Source organism: Haliotis cracherodii, unplaced genomic scaffold, assembly GCF_022045235.1.
Source record: "Haliotis cracherodii isolate W230 unplaced genomic scaffold, xgHalCrac1.p SCAF_1, whole genome shotgun sequence".
Lineage (NCBI taxonomy): Eukaryota > Metazoa > Mollusca > Gastropoda > Lepetellida > Haliotidae > Haliotis > Haliotis cracherodii.
The window spans coordinates 63,424,892-63,449,138 of NW_027266264.1; the positions used below are offsets into that span (position 1 = coordinate 63,424,892).

Sequence of the window (24,247 nt, forward strand, 5' to 3'; positions counted from 1 at the left end):
CATATTTGCATATCCAGTGTGATATGTGTCAATATTCCTTTTAAACCCTATAGTGTAGTGTTCACGTCACCTCAGTCTCAAAGAAAATCTAAAAATCCTAGGTTAAATACTTTTAACATGCATTAATAAAAATCCAAACAACTGAGAATACATATCTGTAGAGTTTGCACATAACAAGTAATATCATTAGTTGTCCTCCTTCAGATGCCCACACAGAAATGCCCTTGCAACAAACTCCCATGGCAGTCACATTCATAAAAATTAGAAAATGTCCTTATCATTTCAAGGCACATCCAGAAACACAATCATGATTCCTTCATCGAAAAATGTAACCTTACAAGATTATCTCTCTGTCAGCGTGACTAGAGATGGTAAATCAGGTAAACCACAGGTAAACCACTGAAAACCATAGGTAAACCACAGGTCAGCCATGAGTATATTGCACTGCTTGTTATAGCAAACTTGTTCATCAAACAAATGCATTGGTTTTGTACAATGACTCTCATCCACTGATGATATTAGTAAAATAATTATAAATGTGACTCCGCATCTTCTTCTTTTAATCATCCATCCATTTATCGGGCTTGTTTGTTCATTAAGCTACAATTAATCCTGTACATATGCCTCGTAATATTTAAAGGCAATATCATTGTGAATAATAATAGAAATTCTACGAGACATAAGCATATGTTTTAAACTAAAATAGGTTTGTTTTGATTACACAATAATAAAATATGGTGTATAAAATTCCCTAGCACATTTTCGGTGACTGTACAGTAACTGACATGGCTGACGCCAGCTGTTACATGTCCGTGCTCTGCCCACCCATCCTCCATTCACCTGAACATTTGGCAGCGGGCACGGATGGGCAGCTCAGAATCCTCAGTCTGATCCAGACTCTGAGATCCTGGTCCAATCCGGTAGCGTAGTCCAAGGCAACAAGTGCCCACAATGTCATGGTTGACGCCTATATAGGCACCAAGTAAGATACCGACCCAGGTCACCACGTGTGACACAAGGTGTCGGACATCATCAAGTCCCTATCAAAGGGAGGTAAGTCAAGTAGGTGAGATACCATCACGTGGTATCTCCTTAAGTCAAATCAAGGTTCATCCTTCATGCACAGAATCATTGCTGCCAGTTTTACAGCCACATCCACTGTCACATCAACACCATTTCACAGCTTCCACATTTGCCGACCTCGACACCCTTGAAGCGTACAGATGGAGTGACATCAATACCGGGACAGCTCTCTGCAGCCTGAACGGTGCAACCCTCCACCATCTTCAGTCCAGCAAGGTCTGACATGTCCGCATGCTGTTACGCCCACAGATCCACAGATCCCATCTCAGGAGGCTCTTCCTCTTCCTTTATAGATATCCATGGTAATATAAATATACGGTAAACGAAAACTACACAACAAACATTGGTCGTGACAGACCCTCCCTACACGAACGTACACAGCAATTTGTGCGTGTTGCAGTAAGTGATGCTAGCTCACAGCCTCCTCTTTAGCCTGGATCTGCTGGTCTTGCCTGCCTCTGTCTATACCATCACAGAGGCGTTACTCCACATCACAGGGCAAAAGAGTCCTGAAAAAAATGGCAAAACCTGTTAACCAAATAAGAACTGCTTTATGTTTCATATCATATCACAGTGGACACAATCAGAGTGAGTACAGTGAGTGAGTATGGTTTTACACCACTTTTAGCAATATTCCAGCAATGTCATGGCAGTGGACACCGGAAAATTGGCTTCACACATGGGGGGAATCGAATCCGGGCCTTCGACGTACTGCTTTAACCACTAGGCTACCCCACGACCCCAGAGTGTTTGTTTGTTTGTTTGTTGTTTAACGCCACACTCTGCAATATTCCAGCTATATGACAGCAGTCTGTAAAAAATTTAATCTGGACCAGACACTCCAGTGATTGACATCATGATCATCGATCCACGCAATTAGGATACGATGACATGTATCAACCAAGTCAGCGAGTCTGACCACCAGATCCCGTTGGTCACCTCTTATGACAAGCACAGTCGCATTTAACGTGGGTTGTTGAAGACCAATCCTCCCCGGATCTTCACGGGTCTGATCCCAGAGTGAGTACAGTTTATGCTGCATTTAGCAATCTTTCAGCCATATCACAGGCAAGCATTGCTATCAGTAGGACAAGACATGCTGACCCTTCTCACAAACATCTGGTGTCATCAGTGATTTTGAGTGATCCATTCACATAATGTTTCAATGCTATTCTGCCTACCCCACCGTCCGACACAATGTGATTTCTATGTAAGGACTTAAACCATCTGTTTGTTAGAAAAGCTAATGTTTTAACCTCTCCAAACCAGGATGCATGGAAAGAAGGAACTGAGTTGAATAACTGGGGAGTTCATTCCAAGTCCTAACTTTTTGTTTTGAGGATTCCTTACCTGAGAATTAGAAGTAGTAGACATCACCAGGCTTGCTTGGTTTCTGTGGTCCGGAGGGGTTCCTCTGTGAGTTTGGGGGTGACTGTTGTTGACCGGGAGCTGCCTGAGAAGGGCTTCGACGTTTGCCTCCTGAATTGGGCTCTGCCAGTTTCATCAGGTTGGAAAGTCCTGGGGCAGTGCGCGTCGGCGACGAGCGCCGGAGACTTGATCCTGATCGCGACTGGGCCGGGGTTCCAGACATATTGTTGGGACTTTGTGCAGCATTAGATGCAACAGAGCTGAGTGAACCTGTGCTGGATACTCTGTGAGGCTGCTGTTGCTGCTGCTGTTGTTGTTGTTGATGTTGTTGTTGTTGATGTTGTTGCTGGTGATGTTGCTGGTGATGTTGCTGATGTTGTTGCTGATTGCTGGGAGGAGGTATTGATGATCCGATCTGACTTCCACTCGCCGAGAGCTTCAAGGGCAACTGCTGGACTTTCACTCCTTGCGTCTTTTGTTCATTCTTAGCACTTAGAAGATGCATTGGTAGGTTTTGTTTGGATGCTGCAGGTGCGTTGACGTTGTGCAGGTTGCCGACAGACAGTCGTGGCTGTCGGTTATTGCTGGAGATGCTGCTTGAGAGGTCAACTGGTTGGCTGGACTCCCTTTGATGAGAAACTAGATCAAAATCTGGTGGAGGGTTGAAGAACTCTGCCGATGCCGACCTGCGGTGGGCAAGTTCTCGTTGTTTATCAGCTGCTGAAACCTGTTGGGGGCTAGTTTCACGCTCACTTGACGGGCTGGAAACCCCCTCAGTCGGAGTGGAGAAGAAGGGGGAAGGGACATTGATGTTCTGTTCTTTCATCAGGTCAATTTGCCGCTGCAAAGTCTCTCGTTGACGTTGGAGTTCATCCTTCTTAGCACGAATGTCAGCCTACATACAAAGGAAATAGAATAATTAACTTGCTTTTTCAGATGAAATTGTTGGTCCTGTTGTCCCTCTTTATTAATGTTACAAGGAAGTATCAGTGAACTTTGCCAAAATATAACATCTAAAAATCTTGATTTGGGATTTCTCTCAATCTTAATTTGGGAATTTGTAATCAGCTGTGAATATTGTTGGTGAATTTTTTTGTGTGTGTTTTGTCAGTGCTTCAAGACGTACATTTATCATCCTAGGAAATATGGCTGCAATGAAATTCCATCACAATACTTCGCAAACCATTGTCATGGCATCGGTTACCATGACATCACAGTCAAATGACATCATTAATCTGTCAGCTGGATAGCTTTAAGTCACTGCTTATTACTCTTTACAACATGACAAAGTTGAAACAATGATTTTGGATGATAAATAGAATCTCATCCTCGTGTCTCTTGACATCAATAATATCAACACTCTTAAACAAAAGTTTAAAACTAGTGTTGACATATAGGATATCAATGACACAAGGGTGGGATCCTCAATATATTTATCTCAAAGAAGCAGCTAAACAGTTCTCGGGACCCACGTCACATATTTGTCAGAACATCCTGTAGGTCCGGTGAACAACTCATTCTTTTCGCAAAACCTGAGAACAAATTATTTTTCCACTTTTCTGGAAACAATCCAGACCCCCTCCCACAATGTTAAAAAGGTCAGCCCCCAAGTAACCGATAATAATCACTATCGTGGAGCCTAGATCGAGCTATCTCTATTACAGCCCACCTCTCTCTTCTCCAACCTCCTCCTCTCATCCTCCAGTTGTTCTCTCCTCTGATCCAGGAACCTCTCCTCACGGCTCTTCTCCTTCTCCCACTCGGCCTTCTCGCGGCTGATGTTCTCTTGCAGGTTGCGAAGCTCCTCCAGCTGGTTGTGGCGGTATCCTGTCTTCCTGTCTGACATGTCCGCAGACAGCTTGTTGATCTTCTCATTGGCCTCAGCTAGCTGGGCCCGAAGACTCTCTACTGCAGTGCCTTGCTGGGCTGTCAGATTCTGGAAGGCAAGTCCAGACAGTTAGTGTCAGGCTTAGTATGTGCTGAGCGAGTGAGTGAGTGAGTGAGTGGGTGAGTGAGTGCGTGGGTTGGTGAGTGAGTGAGTGAGTGAGTGAGTGAGTGAGTGAGTGAGTGAGTGTGTGTGTGGGTGGGTGGGTGAGTGAGTAATGGGTGAGTGGGTGGGTGAGTGAGTAATGGGTGAGTGGGTGGGTGGATGAGTGGGTGGGTGGGTGGGTCGGTGAGTGAGTGAGTGAGTGAGTGAGGTGTTATATGCAGCAGTTAACAATGTTCCATTCCATATCATGGTAAGAGGAAACCAGAAAAGGACTTCATACACTGTACCTATGTCAGAAAATATTAACCCAGGTCTTTGGCAAGACAAGCCAACACCTTAACCATCTGGCTACCCCACTGTCCCCAAAAACCTCGAAATTTGAATAATCCACAGGACAAAGATGTGTTTCGCTGTAACATGTTGTTGATAACGCAAATCCAATTATTACGGTACTGCTCATGCCCTTCTCTTTAGACTGGTTACAGGGAGTCATTGCTCTTCACAATCTTTATGCTATGTAAAGATGGGTTCTTTCTGTTATCTATTCTGATGAAATGAGCAGGATTTTTTATCTTTGTATGGTGAATCTGATCACATCACATCAAGTACATATGAGCTGAACCAAAACAGAAAGTTACAGAACAAATATTTGTCCAATAATTTAGCTGGATTGATACATTAACGATAATTACTCTTCGTTCATTTAAGAAATGGGTTAAGATTGGATTTGGGGATAACAACAAAACATGATTATTTATTCTTTACATCTTTTTGTCAAAGATCTGCATTAATAGATAAACCTACACGTGTCTTGTTGAATTCTTTTTAACAATCTCGTTCAACTTCACAACAAAAAACACATGCAGACATCAGTTATATGCCCCCTACACTGCCAAGCCAATAATAATCCCACTTTTAATAACACTGTGGCAAAGCGTCTGTGTCACGTTTAGAATCTAGCTAGCTTAATGTCTAAAGCTTTTTCAAACTTTAAATTGGGATACATTTATATTACACCTTTGAAAAAAATATATTTGAAGAAACATTTTCATAATATTTTTTTTAACTTATCATTCTTGACAGGAAGTTTTTTTCACAGGGTATCAATTTCCATGCTGAAACACTTTTTGTAAATTTAACATTTGAAAAGAACATTTGTGTAATCCAGGCAAGTGTGTTTGTCAGTGTTTAGAGGGCTACAAGGTAACATAACCCCTCTCTCAAATGTTAGCCTCCATTACTGTCACAGGGGCTGTTTGTGGCTGGCACACAGTTCCCAAACATAAACACACGTCCCTGACACTTCCACCAACTCAACTAGCAATTCCACTGTCATCTGCCAGTCTCACAGAGAGGGGCAAGGTTGCTTCAGGTCAACAACTTAAGCCTCATTGGAAAAAATAATTTTGAACATTTCCATGTCGGGAATATATAAAAAAATAAACCCAATGAGTACTTAAACAGAACGTAACCCTAATGTCAGAACATTACATATTTAGTAGGTCCCTAGGTTCTAATAATCCAAACACACCTCTGACATAATCCTTTTCCTTTTTTTTGTTAAAGAAACCGATGCAATGAGGCGATCTTATGTTTCTTCGAATACCTGGATAAAAACTATTGCATTTCTGGCTTTGTTGGTAAGTCTGACATTTCTATTCGCAAACATTTTGAAGTTTATGAACTACACTTACTGAAACGGATGCAAAACCATCAAGAATTAAAGTTTCTTCAAAAAGTGGAAATGCAAATTATCAATAATTTTGAATCCCATCTTGTATCAATGCTGGTTACCAAAACATCTAGAATCATAGTTTCTTCAAAAAGTAGGAATCTAAAGTATCAATTATTGTGAATCCTCTCTGTCATCAATACAGGAACCAGTAGAAACACCACCTCAAGCACTTCGCTATCAAAGGGCGAGGAAATAGTAAACAAAAAAATTGATCAAAACCGGTTTTGAATATCAATAAAAAAAGCAATTTAATGGCACTGAATCCCAGTCGTGATTGAGCACCATCCTGAGGCTCAGTATTGACAGAATAAACCCGGGGAGGTACGCAAGTGTAAACCAAACAAGCCCCTTAGCCAGCTACCCCTGTCTGTAGTCTAAGTACACAGCCATACACTGCCTCTGCGTGATTAACTGGCATGGAGAGATATCCAAATAAGCCCACTATTAAATTGTCAATAAACGCCTCCAGCATAAGAACCAAAGTTTCAATTGCTTAATAAAAGTTTTCTAAAGCCAAAAAAGACGGGCTTTGTGAACATTGATATTAGGAGTCAGGAGGACTTTGGCGTGGCATGGTCCTTCCATTTCAATATGCAATAGAACTGGTACAAAGCATCAACCATTGCTTCTCCAGGAATGAAAGTCTCTGTCATGTAATTGAGAGGAGGGTGGGGAAATTCAACTCTCAACAAGACAAAGATGAGAAATACATTTGGATTGATCTGAAGTACTGCAAATTGATGAAGGTATTCAATGCCTTGGGCACTTCAACTTTTTATTGGACTGAATGTCAAACTTTTCTAACTGAAGTACCTTGCAAGTTGAAGAAATGTCAATATAAAATCGACCTGCTGACAAAAAGCATCACTAGCTGATAATTATAAGATTCTGATTTCTGAAGACGGAAGATTTTGCTTTTTTAAGGAAATGGATTTTTAAGCAATTCGTCATATTAAGCGGGTTAAGTTTGATGTCGGAGTTCTATGGATAAACAGTTAGTCTTAAATAAACTGAACTGACATAATAAAATATTGACCAGAAATTCACTTCATCCTAAGAAAATCAATGGTAGATTTTTTGTTACTGTATTTTGATATCTTGTGACACAAAGCCACGTTTGTCCACAGTCAATATAGAGTATTGGTGTCATCATATTGTCAGTTTCCCCAGACATCAATCTACACAGTATTCCAGACAATGAAAGGTAAAAAGACAACAGTAAAATACACATAGCTCATTATCTCATCAATCAATAAACTTCTTATACCGTGTGATAATCACTTTCTTTTATTAATGTCAATACAGTTATCCTGTGATCTCTGAACCACTCACAATTTCCTCAAAACTACTTCCCTCATAACTGACTTAACTCCTTCCTCCCAGAGACAAGAAATACATGAACGTCCTCCTCAGAGCCAATTCTCTTTCAACTCATGGAGGCAACTTTCGGTTGAGGTGAGGCTGGAGGAGTAATTGTTTCAAACTTGAACAGGTCCAGAAGAAAAAGACATAAATGTCACATTGAGGATTACAAGGGAAGCCTTGTGTAACACCCCTATATAACACCTGTATCTGTCGCACCCCTATAAGACACCCCTATCTGTCACATCCCTATAAGACATCCCTATCTGTCACATCCCTATAAGACATCCCTATCTGTCACACCCCTATAAGACACCCGTATCTGTCACACCCCTATAAGACACCCCTGTGTCACACCCCTATAAGACAACCCTATGTGTCACACCCCTATGTGTCACACCCCTATGTGTCACACCCCTAAAGGACAACCCTATGTGTCACACCCCTATGTGTCACACCCCTAAAGGACACCCCTATGTGTCACACCCCTATGTGTCACACCCCTATAAGACATCCCTATGTGTCACACCCCTACAAGACACCCCTATGTGTCACACCCCTATAAGACACTCCTACATGTCACACCCCTATAAGACACCCCTATGTGTCACACCCCTGTGTCACACCCCTATAAGACATCCCTATGTGTCACACCCCTATAAGACACTCCTACGTGTCACACCCCTATAAGACAATCCTATGTGTCACATCCCTATAAGACAGCCCTATGTGTCACTGCCCTATGTGTCACACCCCTAAAGGACACCCCTATAAGACACCCCTATCTGTCACACCCTTATAAGACACCACTATGTGTCACACCCCTATAAGACACTCCTACGTGTCACACCCCTATAAGACAACCCTATGTGTCACACCCCTATAAGACACCCCTATGTGTCACACCCTTATAAGACAGCCCTATGTGTCACATCCCTAAAGGACACCCCTATAAGACAGCCCTATGTGTCACACCCTTATAAGACAACCCTATATGTCACACCCTTATAAGACACCTCTATGTGTCACACCCCTAAAGGACACTCCTATAAGACAGCCCTATGTGTCACACCCCTATAAGTCACATTAAGGATTACCAGAGAGACACCCCTTTACAACACCTCTAAGAATGACACTCCTTTATAACACCTCTAAGAGTGACACCCCTTTACAACACCTCTAAGAGAGACACCCCTTGATAACCTCTAAGAGAGAGCCCTTTTATAACACCTCTAAGAGAGACACCTCTAAGAGAGACACCCCTTTACAACACCTCTAAGAGAGACACCCCTTTATAACCTCTAAGAGCGACACCCCTTTGCAACACCTCTAAGAGAGACACCCCTTTACAACACCTCTAAGAGAGACACCCCTTACAACACCTCTGAGAGACACCCCTTTATAATCTCTAAGAGTGACTCCCCTTGACAACACCTCTAAGAGAGACACCCCTTTATAACCTCTAAGAGCGACACCCCTTTGCAACACCTCTAAGAGAGACACCCCTTTACAACACCTCTAAGAGAGACACCCCTTTATAACCTCTAAGAGCGACACCCCTTTGCAACACCTCTAAGAGAGACACCCCTTTACAACACCTCTAAGAGAGACACCCCTTACAACACCTCTGAGAGACACCCCTTTATAATCTCTAAGAGTGACTCCCCTTGACAACACCTCTAAGAGAGACACCCCTTTATAACCTCTAAGAGCGACACCCCTTTGCAACACCTCTAAGAGAGACACCCCTTTACAACACCTCTAAGAGAGACACCCCTTACAACACCTCTAAGAGAGACACCCCTTTATAACCTCTAAGAGCGACTCCCCTTTACAACACCTCTAAGAGAGACACCCCAGTGGTGAACAATAAACAGTCCTCAATCAGCCATAGACCAGTAACCCAGGTATATCTAATCTAGAAATTATTTACATCTCAATTAATTTTGAAAAGCAGCTTCACTTACCTCAGTATTCACAAATTCCTTCCAAACGTTTGCATATCATGTTCAATACAAATGCTTACCCGATTAAATATTTTCTTCAATTATGATCATGTTGATATTATGATCAAGTCTGTTTACACAAAGCTTTGAAATATTTATCTCAAACGAGTTTCAAAATTCTCACAAATATCATCAAAGGAGTTCAGATAGAGTTTTCAGACATTTCTGCTGTAATTCCCTCAAAAGAGAAGCATATGCCATAAATGCACACCGCCAAAGAACATTTGAATAAACAATTAAGTCTCTAGCAGAATAAATTTCAACACGCATTTGAAATCATAAAGTAGCAAAAATATTAACAAGACAAGAAATGAGAGAATTTTACATGCTTAAGCATATAAGAAAAATATACAAAGCAGAATTCCTTGAAGTTTCAAAGTCCTTTCATCATCAATTTCTTGTAAACCATATCTGCATTTTTTGCTCTGCGTAATGTCGTCTGAGGGAAACTTATCCAGCAGCTGTTACTTTTTGTCTGCATTAGGGTTCTTCAAAAAGTAGACATCAGTTTGTCACTGGATCTGTGCCTACTTGTGCCTACTTGTGCCAACATGACATGACCAGATGCAGTCTCTCATTGAGAACCATATTCATCGATTTCATGGTGGATATTGTGTGTTATTTTGTTTCCTCAGTAAACAAGCTTGTGTATTCTGTGCAGCAAAGTGTGGTGTTAATTTTACAGACTAAAACATAACTGATTGTAAAACTCAGACAGCATAGAATAAAGTTCCAGACGTCTTTCTAAAATACAATAAAAAACCCATTTCATTTGAATATCTTCTAAGGACTGTTGTAATCCTTGGTTTATGGATTTCGGAGTGAAGAATCCTGGTCGTAATGTGGGGAAATTGTTACAAGTCATATCAGAGTATCTCACCTCCATATCCCATGTTTAGATCTGATTTGTTCATGTGGCCTTGATAAAGTACTATGCTACCTGCCTGGGAGTGAAATAAATTTCTGAGCAAGAGAACAAATCCCTTTACCCCCGCCACGAAGGAAAAAGACGCATGTTGTTTACGAGTCAGTGAAGGTCACATGACATAGCACAAGTTAACCTCAGCTCAATCAAAAAGCTGTTTTCTATCAAATTTTAATTTGTTTTAATCCATTTACAATTGCAGATGAAACATGTAGACAAGATTTGTAGTGGCAGTATCTAAAGGGGTACATGTGCATCCCTCATCCCTAACTCATATAACGACATATACCCTTTGTGATTCTGCTACAGTGAGTGAGTGAGTATGGTTTTACGCCGCTTTTAGCAATATTCCAGCAATATCACGGCAGGGGACACCAGATATGGGCTTCACACATTGTACCCATGTCGGGAATCGAACCTGGGTCTTCGGCGTGGCGAGCGAACGATTTAACCACTAGGCTACCAGACCGCCGCGATTCTGCTACAGATTATATTATTTAGTGTTGTTCAGTGTATCAGTGTATGTCACCATGTGGGCCATGTCAGTTCAGCTTGTATTGTCTCGCCAAGAGATTGAGTTGATATTTGATGAGCAAATGTGAGTGACTGAGTGAGCATTGTTTTACGCCGATTTTAGCAATATTCCAGCCACATCAAGGCGGGGGCAACAGAAATGGGCTTCACACATTGTACTCATGTAAGGAATCGGAGAGGTCTTTGGCATGACGAGCAAACGCTTTAACCAAAAGGCTACACCACCATCCTGATGAGCAAAAGACAAGTGTGACTGAATGAATGTTATTTTAAGCCTACTATTTCGACCCCGAAATCTCAAAGGGGTGGTGAAACATTTTAAGTCGTCTTGTGAGGGGGATAGAGGGGGCGAGACAGTGACATTAGAGATGAGTTACAAGAGGAAAGAGGGATGTGTATGGGGATGGGGGTGCCAGAGGGTTAGTTTTGTGGATTTTGGGTGACAGGGTGAAATAAAGTGAAATTACAAGAGAAAGGGGCATCACTGAAAATTGCCATACAAGAGTGAGTGAGTGAGTTCAGTTATACCAGCTATGTCAGTTTGATGTGGGGAGGAAAACCCGAAGTGATGCAGGTCTCAGACGTTTACCACTATGGTGAAACCCACAAGCATGTGTATTGTGTTGACAAACATAGTAATAGTCCGGGCAAACCGGGATTCAAACCTGCAATCATTAGTTACAGATCACCTAAGGGACACAACTCTGCACATTGAATAGCAACGCTTAAGACAATAGGACCACCAGTGCCCCCAGGAGAGACAGATATAAATAGGAGAGACAAATACGAATGGGATAGACATATATTAATGTGAGAGACAGATATGAATAGGAGAGACAGGTATGAATGAGAGATGGGTTTAAATAGGTGAGACAGATATGAATGAGAGACATATATTAATGTGAGAGACAGAGACAGGTTTAAATGGGAGACACTGGTATGAATAGGACAGACAGATATGAATAGGAGAGACACGTTTAAATGGGAGAGGCAGATATGAATGAGTGACATGTTTAAATGGGAGAGACAGATATGAATGAGTGACATGTTTAAATGGGAGAGACAGATATGAATGAGAGACATGTTTAAATGGGAGAGACAGATATGAATAAGAGACATGTTTAAATGGGAGAGACAGATATGAATGGGAGAGACAGATATGAATGAGAGATATGTTTAAATGGGAGAGACAGATATGAATAAGAGACATGTTTAAATGGGAGAGACAGATATGAATAAGAGACATGTTTAAATGGGAGAGAGAGATATGAATAAGAGACATGTTTAAATGGGAGAGACAGATATGAATAAGAGACATGTTTAAATGGGAGAGAGAGATATGAATAAGAGACATGTTTAAATGGGAGAGAGAGATATGAATAAGAGACATGTTTAAATGGGAGAGACAGATATGAATGAGAGACATGTTTAAATGGGAGAGAGAGATATGAATAAGAGACATGTTTAAATGGGAGAGAGAGATATGAATAAGAGACATGTTTAAATGGGAGAGACAGATATGAATAAGAGACATGTTTAAATGGGAGAGAGAGATATGAATAAGAGACACGTTTAAATGGGAGAGACAGATATGAATGACACAGCGGACTCACCATCAGGTTGTGAAGATACTTGACGAGCTGGGATATAGAGAGGAGTTGTTCCTGGTTGCCCTGGGATGGTGGCAAGGATGATATGGAGGATGCTGACAGCTCTCCAAGTGATCCCTTGTCACTGGATCGATCGGACCCCCTCGAGTCCTGCTCCTCCCAAACATGAGGAATGGAGCGCTGGAGAGGGGATGCAGGCTTGATTGAGTCTTGACGATGGACATCACTAACCGTTGGGTCCTGGAGACAGACAAAAATATATTTCCAATATCAAATATTCATTTTAAAAAGCTTTTCACCAAAACAAGTGCTCACTGAAAGACACCCTGATTCTCCCCCCAACTGCCCCAACCAATTACCCACCCCCAATCATGGTACCACCTTGTAATCTCAAACTCCCAAAAAAACTTTTCAAGAAGTATAATAAGAGTCATCAGAAGATGACAAACCCCTTTGGCCCCAAATATAACAAAAGGCAGCACTTCAGCCACTGGTCAATACATGTACCACGCTTGGATGAAAACAGTTTTCAAATTATGCTCCAGAAAAATGTAGATAAGCTGGTCTTTCACAGAGACAACTTGTTCATTTTATTTCTATAATATAGGAATTGATACTTATAATCATTGCCTTAGAGACTTGTGCATGTCTAGAGGCTGATCTGCTCAATGAAACGGAATAATCTTTAAGCTAAAACTCAAGAAGTACAAAACCTACAAGTGTCATCAGAAGATGACAAATCCCCCCTGCCCCTCCAATAGGAAAAGGCAGCACTTCAGCCCCTGGTTGATACATCTACCAAGTTTGGATGAAAAATCTTTCACGATTTTCATTATATGATAAAAGATAAAGATAAAAAATAAAGATTTCTTCATCTTAAAAACACCATGAAATCTTGTGTACATGAGGAGAGACTTCAGCTGAAGTGAACGTTCTGTAGGGGTCTGTGTTTACGTGACACTGATGTGTCTGAGCATTACGTAAGTGTGTCAGTAACATAACTCGTTCTCACAGGCCTGAGGAACCCGATCCCCTGTGTCTGCAAAAACCTCAGCAGGCCACAAATGGTAAACAGCTTCAAAGTTCATAATAACGTATAAATTATTTTACCCAAAAAGTTTCAATTTTGTTTTTCCAAACACATATTTCCTGATGCTGGCAACAGAAGGCTTCTCTGCACTAAGAAGAATATCAACACAACAAGCAACTGTTGTGTCTTATTGCTCAAGCTGACATTATTTTTGCAACAAAAAATAACTTGTTAGTATTTTCACACCAGATTATTTACAAACCGGGATAAAGTAAACAATTATATACATTTGTTCATAACCATTTTACTCCTTTAGGCTCCAAGTCATAAAATTGTAAAACAGACAGTAGGCTCTGATTTGCAAGTTACAGTTTGGGAGCTGATCTTTTTTGGTCAGTTTGGAAATATACATTATGTCAGGAAGAAAATAATCAAAAGGATTCCTGTAATGGCTATAACAAAGTGAAAAGTTTGTAAAAAATATCAACCATATCTTTATATACAAAAATATATACAGTTATATCAAAGCTCCATCACAGCTATGCTAAATTAATCAGACACTCATGAAGCAGGTTCACCAAATCTACAGGTGACATTGTGTGCATAGCCATATTGATACCATTAGCAAATGGACATTTACACACCAGTCACAGCTGAGAAATAGTTCACCACAGATAATCATAAGTGAAAATATTATCCACACTTGACAGACAGATTATGCCCAACTGAGGGAATACAACCGAAAAGGATGTGACCCAGAGACACAAATTTCCACGCCTATTTTCTGGCTCGAACAACAAACTTCAGTTTGTGTGATTCCCTGATAGACCAGCAAGCATTTTGAGTGTACCCACCACTGGAGTGGACTCCGGCATAGACGACGTGCCACTGTCACCTTCTAGCTTGTCGAGACTCAGCAAGCTAGGACTGCGACCCTCCATGTCACGGATCTGGGGCGCAAACCGCTTCTTTAGGCCACCTACAAGGAAACAGTACACAGTCAAGCAACAAATAATATGTTTTTTCCTGGATAAAACATCAAATATACTTCCTTGTCAATAGAAGGAAAACATGTAAAGGAAAATAGATATCTGACCGATCAATAGCTGGTTGCTACAGTCCAGGAAACAGGAATGGTGTAAGAATGGAAGTTTCTATCAGGAAATAGGAATCAGTAACAAATAACTTTGGATCTTAAAACTCAGAATCAGCAGATCCTTGCACAACTAAGGGAGGTATAACTCTACAGAGTGAATTGAAGCAAAATATTGATGTCTCTACCTAGGTGCTAGGGTTCAAGTCACAGTCAGCAACCTATCAGCTATTGTTTTAACCGCATACATGTTCTCTGTAAGCAGTTCTTATGTAACTTCTGCCAACTACAACAGATAACCAGTACTTTTACCTTTAGGGACATCATGGCTGCTATCGAAACCAGCAAATGTCTCTGCTCTTTTTGGCACCGGCATAGCAACGAAGGAATTGCTGACATGCTCTCCAACGCTTGATACACTTCGACTCAGGTGGGTTCCGCTTCCCTGCAGGATTGTTGCCAATCGAGAAGCTGCAGATGAGATACAACAGAACATGATGTCCACACAAGATACAACAGAACATGATGTCCACACAAGATACAACAGAACATGATGTCCACACAAGATACAACAGAACATGTCATCCACTGCACCCATGATATTCTGTCAATGTCTCGATGCAGGCAAGATACAACAGATCATCCACTGCACCCATGATATTCTGTCAATGTCTCGATGCAGGCAAGATATAACAGATACTGTTAATGTTCTATTGCCAGTCTCAAATCCTGTAAACTGGCTTCTCAAATTGAAAAATAACTGCATTATAAGGAAGAGAATATATGGATGTCAACTTTTTTATATCGAGGAACACAACATTTCGGGGGATATGCTTACTCCTTCATCAGGTGAGGATATGAACATGTGTACATCAAGCACAATGTGAGGATGAAATGAGACAGGCATGGTATGAGGTGAGGTGAAATGGGGTTTAACGTCGCATCCAAGATTATTGCACTTATATAGCGACTAATATTGAGGAGAATGCCGTCTTATGTAAACACTGTCATGTAATTGAGGATGAACTTCATGTTATATACAACTGTCCTCTTTATGCAAGTCGGCGGGAAATGTATATCCCAAAGACAGTTAATCATAATTATTTTTGTTTAGAAAGACTCTGTCAACTATCCAACAACGATACAATGATAAATTTTGCAAAATTTCTAATGTATTTGTTCTCAACACACACACAAAAAAGTATCAATTAGGTAACTCTTAGATAAATAAAATGTAAATGTATTTTGTACAATGGGTCAAATGGCCTTATACAAATAAATGTGTCTATCTGTCTATAGGGACGTGCATGCACATGTATGTGTGTGTATGTGGCTGCTTGTACTAGTCCGGACTGATGCCGATTTATAGTGCTAGCTCACTGAGATACCATGCCGCAGTTTAACATGAATACCCCACTCAGTGAGTGAGTGAGTCACTGAGTTGGGTTTAACGCCGCTTTTAACATTATTCCAGTTATATCGCGGCGTGTCAGCTTAATGTGGGAGGAAAGCCCGAAGTGATGCAGGTCTCAGACGTTTACCACTTCGGTGAAACCCACGGGCACGGGTATGGTGCTGACAAACCTAGAAACATAATCGGGGCGACCCGGGATTCGAACCCACAATCATAGGTTTCTTGCGTGCCCAAGGGATGCAACTCTGCACAGCGAATTGCGGCGCCTTAGACGACTGGGCCACCCATGCCCCCCCAACTCAGACACAGTATACTGACTCAAAGCCGACCAGTCCTTGTTTTGGCCCCTTAATGCCGAGCGCCAGACAGGGTAACAACAAGTACCATCTTCTAACGTCTTTTGGTATGACGCGGCTGGGGAGAGGCATGGTATGACTTAAGCACATTCAGTTCAGTTGTCTTGTTGTTCCTCATGTGGCCAGACACAAGCAATGTTGAGACTGTTCTCACACACACCTTCATGCATAGCAGCTTGCAGGACTTCCAGGGACTCGCTGCCAGACGCCTCCTCATGCATCGAGCTCGGACGCTGGAAAAGGAATTCAGTGTGAGTACCACCTTCTATCATGACTTTAGTCCAGATTTATTTTATCAAGAAAACATTTTTTTCAAAATGTGGAGAGTCCAATGATAGTCTGTCTACTATTGGAGAAATGTGGGAAATAGGCTTGATAAATATACCAGCAGCTTTACTAAAATGCATAACAAGAATAAAGAAGTTGAAAACAGAAGTCAACCGTTGCACAACTGATTTCTTCACTGACAACTTGCAAGTGTTTCTGTGGCATTTCATTGGCTAACCAAGCAACTTCTATTGAGTTTATGTTCCCATAAACTTACAAAAACATAGGCCATGTTTACGAGCAGTCTACCGTTTCCTGATTGTCTGACTGAACACTGTTCCACTGAACAATGTAACGATTGTGTATCACTGTCTACCATTTTGTATGTTTTTTAATGAAGCAGTCCTTTATTGTCATTGACTCATTTACTCCAATATGTTTTTGCCCGTGGATTGAAACAAATCATGCACACTAATTTTACGTTTATACCTTGTCTTATAAACGTAATAATATAAGTCAATTTCAAATGAACGCCTACCGAGTTTGGTTCATCATTGGCCTTGTACAGGTCGAGAAGCTCTAGCATCAGCTTGTTCTTCTCGTCACAGCAGTGTTTGATTTCGGAGTCCTTGATATGTAGCTGATCTGTGGACAGACAATGTAATACAGTTACAGTATATACTCCTCTACATCTACACAGTAATGACCATGTACCTCTCCTGCAATCTCTTGAAGATCCGGGGTGGAATAGGTCTTCAGCAACCCATGCTTGCCGTAAAAGGCATCTATGCTTGTCGTAAGAGGAGACTAACAGGGTCGGGTAGTCAGACTCGCTGACTTGGCTGATGCATGTCATCGTATCCCAATCGCATAATATCACTATGATACTGTTATTTTCTCTTAGGGAAATCTCTATAAAATGATCAAAAAAGTTGGTTTTCTGAACTTCCAAAGATTGCATATTGTGACAATGATATAGGAATGGATATGTGGCCTTTTACAGGGGTATATTCTCCTGAATATTCCTTATTTATTGCAAAAGCATTCGCCACCAACGACATTTGGTTGGTTGCATTTCTTTGAGGTTCTCCATAAATACTTTGCCTGGTTCAAATCCAAAACTTCACATGAAGGTTTGTAAGTGAAAAGGACCCATGTCACAATAACTTTTGCCTTTGATGGATAACACAGTATTGTTGATTCTTAACTTATTGTTCATATATACTTGCACTTACCTATTAAAAGGTTAAATTCCTTTTTACAGTAGGACTTAACAAAAAATAATACCATATATCTAATACTTATGTAGAACTGACCAATGATCAGCTTTGCCTTGGCAGCCCTCTCCTCCAGTTTCCGTTTTTCTTCCTCCATTTCTGACGATGGTACTTCCTCCTCCACTGAAACAGAACCCACTTCCATAAGTCTCAATGTCAGACAATCCCCTACCATAAGCAGTTGGTCACAGTGAAAATGATCTGTTGCAGAGGGCTTTCCTGTCAATCAAATCAAGGACATGAGTTTGAGGGTTTGAAGAGGTTCACGTAATAAATCCACGATATGATACAAAATGGCCTGGATGGCTGTCCCAAAGAGATGTGGAACAGGTGAGAAAAGAGGACTTATAATCCAGCCATCTGCAATGGGCCATCTACAACATAAGTCTGGACAGTCATCAGGAGGTCATATTGGTTAATGTGACATCACTAGTCAAATGACAATTCTGCTTGTTCTCCAAGCTTGAGACTCATGTAACTCCTAGCATGTGTGTAATGCACTGGGTGCCGTTGAACAAAGTGATTTTAGCACTAAGGTGATCTCCCATACTTTAACATAGGCTTACAATCATCGTAGCACCAAGGCTGTTTTGTACAACGGCTCCCTGTTCTCCATGTTTAGGACCCCTGTTACTCCTAGCCTGTGTGTAATGCACTGTACTGCAGGGGAAGCCTACCTTCCCGTGGACACTTCTCATTGGCCATCTGGATGACCTTGATCCATCCCTCTTTGTCATCCTTCGAGCGGCAGACGAGCTCATACATCTCGGGGTACTTGCTGTATTGGGAGATGAGGTAGATGCCGTGACTATCCCTCGTGTCTCGCTTCTCTCTCACTAGCAGTTTGTACAGTGGTATCACACAGGACTGGAACACAAATATGAGCAGATGATACTCAACTAAGGCCAACCTAGTCTAGTAGACACACTCTAAACACCCTATCCTCAATCATAAGGTCTTACAACAAGCATGCAATACTCTGGACAACAATGCTTCTGGGTTTACTAAACATGTGTAAGTGAGAGGGTTTGGCCCTTCTGAATAGTACTGCGCTTCAACTGCATGAGGGAAGGAGGCTGAAATGACTGGTTGAACACTCTAGTGAAACCCACAGTGTGTTTGTTGTTGAACACTAAACTATACTATAGTCGTGGCAACTTCCAAACTTTTGGGAAGTTCTAATCTATCGGACCGTCATTCAGGCGATGTTTCTGACAGATCATGATCTGAAAAATACTATCATAAAAGTGTATCCCATGGATAAGCCGACCCCTTTCTACAGAATCTTTTTTCTGGTCCTCAAAATTCGGCTTATACACGGACATTTACGGTACTCAGCAATATTCCACCTATATGACCGCTGCCTATTAAGAATGGAGTCTGGACTTGACAGTGATTGATACTGCAAACAAAATTCCTTCCAATCCCATCAACCAAATCACTGGGCCCGACCACATCTGACCGAGGTTTATTGGGGACCAATTCTAACCCTGATTCCCCACAATGAGGGTAACCCACAAGCACAGGTATGGACAAATGATCAGGATCAGAACAAATCTGGGATTCAAACTCACAATCGCTGGATCCTGACATGATCAAGGGACACAACACACAAGGAATTTTCCCTACTGTATACAACTTGGAATAATTTGTGTCCTCTGAACAGTGTCATTATTAGGACATCAAAAAGACAATTTTCCTAATGAATGTTGTGTTACAGGCACACTATCCACCATTGCCTTGCCTGCCTAATTATAAGATACACATTTCCATGGCAACTGCACAGTATTTAAAGTGCTCCACAGTTATCTCACCTTGCCATCCTGCACAAAGAATGTGTATTTCTGGTTGCTCTCCTGCACAAAGAAGATGAGGTCAGTGAGGACGATAGCCAGGACCTCCGTGATCCGGCCTCGTGCACTCTTCCACCCAATCAAACCCGTGTGCACCAACTTGCGACCTCGCAGAGTAATGTCTTGGCGCTAAAATAGATGATCAGTTTAAGTGAAGCAGAGAAGCTGCACACTGATTAACAAATAATATGAAAACAAAAGGGAAATAATTTCCATTCTAAGACAAAAAGAGATTGCAAATCACATGAACTTTCTGTTCTTGACAGGTTACGGATGATTTATTACCCTATAACTACAAAAGAATCACCAAAAACTTCTCACTTCAAACTTCTCAAAACCAATTCTTAGCCAATCCATCTCAATAGTCACATTCTGCAGTGACTACAAACGCTACAGTTCTCATCACCTCGCAACCTTCACCTTGTATGACTTACCTTGAACTTCTTGCCCTTGAACACAGTTGTGGCTCGTGAGTCTATTCGACTCTGTATCTCAACCAGTTTTTCGTAGTTTGCAACCCTCTCATTGACATCCGTCAACACCCCCTTACTCCAGTTAAGGGCTCTGCTTAACAGGTCACGATCTTTTTTGTCTAAAGAGTAAAAAAACATTGTTTCATTAGCTTGTCGGTTATATTCAAATTTTGAAATATAATATGTCTAATTATTAAAAGATGACAGTTAATAATTAAGGATGACTGCATATGATTAACCTCGCTGTTACAATTTCCAAGGTGTTTCTGTGCATATTCTATCGCCATAGTAATCACACCGCTATGTGCATCACACATACAATAAACTACAGTTATAACAAACTCAAGGGACCTGGGCCCACTTGCACAAAGTGATCTTAGCGCTAAGATGATCGTAACTCCCATACTTTAACATAGGCTTACAATAGTCTTAGCGCTAAGATCGCTTTGTGCAAGTGGCCCCAGAAGTTTTAGTTCGTTATAACCGTATTTCATTATCAGCATATATACAACAGATATATATACAGCCAATGGACGTGTTCGTTATAAACGTAGTTTACTGTGTATATGTTTATAGCCCTGCTTGCTTCCATAACATCCCTTGTGTGATAATGGTGTTTCTACACCAAAACATCACTGCAATTGAGATGTTGATCTTCTATCATGTGTTCCAATTCAAACTTTTATATCCCCCAGACATAAACACAACTGAGATAATTGTAGAGAGAACACAATTTGTTTCTGAGGTATATGAAATATAAGACACATTGTGTGTTTATGTTTAGCAGCCATCTATTCCAGGCATGACCATAAAACATGTATGATGACAAGATGATCTTACCTTTAGTACTCTTACATATTGCTTCAATAAGGATTGGGTATTTTGAAAGACGTATAGTCACACCCAGGATAAAATCGGGCACATCTCGGCGCTTACAAGCACTGTGGTTAATACATGACTGAAACAATAAAGGGGAGATGTTAATATCACACCCATACCACTCCAATACTACACACATATTAATCAGTAAAAATTTTGTTAAGTCAGAAACTAAGCTTAATTGAAACATCTGTTTGATCATAAATCTTTAAACTGAGGATCAAGCTTAAATTGTCTTAAAGTAAATTTAATATCTCAAACATATTCAAAATAATTAATGTGAAAAAAATTAATAACAGCAAGTAAATTTAAATGAACGTGAAGAAATCTTTAAAAAATATCAAATCCATGAATGCTTTTGAATTGACTTACTTTAAAGAATATTTGCACTTTCCGGTCAGTTTTACATAGGTCTTTATACAGTTGCACTGCTTCTTTGTGTTTGCTGCAGAATGCACCATAGACTGCCTTCATCTGTACAGCATTTTCACCATCAAACTGAAACAGAAGCAACTCATATTCATAAAAGAATAAAAGCAGCAGCAGCCATTGAATTTGATTCCTAACAGCACATCATTCAGTGACAATGCAATCACAAGACAGGCAGTTTTGTAGATTTTACAACTGCTTCAAACACTGTGGTGACTGGATTGTCTCCCCTTGACCATACATTTCCAGTATACCAGTCGTTTATTGCAATCTCATTATAAGATAATGAGTGATTGAGTTTGGTTGAATGCCTTTGAACAGTATTTCAGTTATAACAGTGTGTCAACTTTTAGCAGAAAAGCCCATTATGTTGTAGGACAAGCATATCATAGTGAATCAGAAATTATCTCATGTCCAAGAGATGGAATGTTGCACAGTGATTCTGGGCCCTTACAACAAACTCCCCATGCCCCTTCTGTACACAAGATTTGAGGGGTGTATCAAACTGAAGATGTAATGATATACAGTGTGGTGGTTGTCCTACCTGGTCAAGCAGAGTCCGTCCAACGTCGTCGATGCTGCGGTCATGTTTCACTTGCTGGAGTCGGAGAAGCTGAGCCAGGAATGTAGTGTGGATCTCGATGAGTTCGTCCATCTGTGGGAAGAGTCGCTCGACCTGCTCGGCAGGCATGTTGAGGTCTTGCAGGAGGCCCTGACTGAACATCTGCAGCAGAGTGAGTGAGGGGAGCAGTCAGTGAGGTGCAAGGGTTCTGTCAGCAGTATTGAGGTAATTTAAATCAGACATCCTGTGTGGCATTAAAATGTTGGGAGGAAGAAAAATGAGAGATATTTTAAGGAGCACAACAGTATAAGAAATCAGGAGGGAAAGATTCATAGTTGATGTTGTACTGAGTGCTATGTGTGATATGTGTGATGTTATCTCCATGCATCAATGGCTAGACAGACACACAAAATAAAACTGAGAAAGCAGATCACATGGAGCTTTTGAATGATATGTACTAAGTTTGCCAGTTGGTCTCCGATTTAAACTTGAACCTTTACATACCTTCTGCATAATGGTAAGAGTTTTGCAGTATTCCTTCTCTGTCTGTATCAGTTCTGAAATGAAACACACACATGACCATGAGATTCACCTCACAGCACGTGGAGCACATCCACTACATCAATTCTGTGTGTTTGTCAGCAACCTTGAACAGTGGAGTTGCATGTCTCAGTCTCGGCCTGGGTGGTGGCAGCAAGTTGGTTATCAGATCATTCAAAACAACTTGATACACACATCAATACACATCCATTTCCTCAAGATTGTTATTGAGACAAGCAAATGGATATTCTAATACATCAATACTTTGAAGAATGATGACACATCATACATATTTCACATTATTCAGAGCAGGAAAAAGGTGATGCAGTTCAAAGACATTTACCACGCTGGTTTGTTTGTTTGTTGTTTTATGCCACACTTGGTAATATCCCAGCTATTTGATAGCAGTCTGTAAACAATCATGTCTTGGGCAGACAATCCAGTGATTCACATCATGAACATCAGTCCAAGCAATTGGGATACGATGACATGCATCAACCATGTCAGCAAGCCTGACCATGCGATCCTGTTAGTCGCCTCTTACGGCAAGCATGGGTTGCTGAAGACCCACTCTCTGCCTGGATCTTAACATGGCCCCCAAACTAATGAAACCACAAGCATCAGTCTGGAGCCGACAAAGCAAGAATCATATCAGGGTATCAGGGCGAATATGGAAACCGACCATGATCATAGGACCCTGGCACGCCTAAGGGACACAACTCTGCACAGAGAATAACAGCACCTTGGCTCCCAGAGCCTTGTGATTCTCAAGATCTCCTAAACTCACCCCAGATCGTGTCCTGGCGTTTAATATCCTTCGTGTTCATCTTTTTCAGTGTCTGAAACACAACATCATCAATCATAAAACTAAAGAAATTTGTTCCAGTGTATTAGAAATATTATTGAATACATCTGCACTTGACTCAGTGACTCTGGTCAACACTTCTGCAGCATGCTTCAAGACATGATTCAATTAAAGTAATACAATTAGCAGTGCGTGGACTCTTCATGGTAACAACAGGACAACAGCACCTTGATGACGAAATAACTCTCCAATTGGCATTCTAGAAGTTAGTGAGCAAATAAGAAAACATTACAACTTTATAGATATCGATTTCTGGTTTATTGCATACCGTATTCGACGTAATAAGCGCCTACGGCGATATTTGCTTACAATCCCAATTAGCACCCCTTCCGATTGATCAATGTACACGAGACTTATTTATTCGCGTATAATATGCACTCGTGTGTTATATGCACCATTAATTATGGTGAATTAAATTCTGGAAAAATATATCTGTCGTTTATAAAAATTTCAGGCTGTCAGCAGAAACCACGTAATTTATCTTTCAACTGTTTTTTTTTTCACCAAAATAATTTTCTAATAAGAACCCCCTATTTCTAATTTTGAGAGCGCCCAAGGCGCTTATTACGTCGAATATGGTATATATAGCTGTGTTT

At 40.9% G+C, this 24,247-nt stretch overlaps 1 protein-coding gene across 7 annotated transcripts in view; it reads right to left on the reverse strand.

Annotated features, from left to right (window-relative positions):
• Window positions 1-895: 895 nt before the first annotated feature.
• Window positions 896-24,247, reverse strand: part of LOC139453836 (rho guanine nucleotide exchange factor 28-like) — a 251,958-nt gene continuing 228,606 nt past the window's right edge. For all 7 annotated transcript variants that reach the window (XM_071235686.1, XM_071235454.1, XM_071235606.1 and 4 more), the window contains 17 exons: window positions 23,574-23,625; window positions 22,751-22,803; window positions 22,229-22,408; window positions 21,628-21,753; window positions 21,217-21,334; window positions 20,338-20,495; window positions 19,865-20,032; window positions 18,728-18,917; window positions 18,090-18,173; window positions 17,312-17,418; window positions 16,667-16,739; window positions 15,049-15,207; window positions 14,498-14,622; window positions 12,617-12,853; window positions 4,121-4,387; window positions 2,434-3,346; window positions 896-1,592 (listed from right to left, as the gene is read on the reverse strand). In XM_071235686.1, coding sequence (XP_071091787.1) covers window positions 2,441-3,346; window positions 4,121-4,387; window positions 12,617-12,853; window positions 14,498-14,622; window positions 15,049-15,207; window positions 16,667-16,739; window positions 17,312-17,418; window positions 18,090-18,173; window positions 18,728-18,917; window positions 19,865-20,032; window positions 20,338-20,495; window positions 21,217-21,334; window positions 21,628-21,753; window positions 22,229-22,408; window positions 22,751-22,803; window positions 23,574-23,625 — 3,003 coding nt within the window. In that variant the 3' untranslated portion in view covers window positions 896-1,592; window positions 2,434-2,440. The remainder of the gene's footprint in view (window positions 1,593-2,433; window positions 3,347-4,120; window positions 4,388-12,616; window positions 12,854-14,497; window positions 14,623-15,048; window positions 15,208-16,666; window positions 16,740-17,311; window positions 17,419-18,089; window positions 18,174-18,727; window positions 18,918-19,864; window positions 20,033-20,337; window positions 20,496-21,216; window positions 21,335-21,627; window positions 21,754-22,228; window positions 22,409-22,750; window positions 22,804-23,573; window positions 23,626-24,247) is intronic.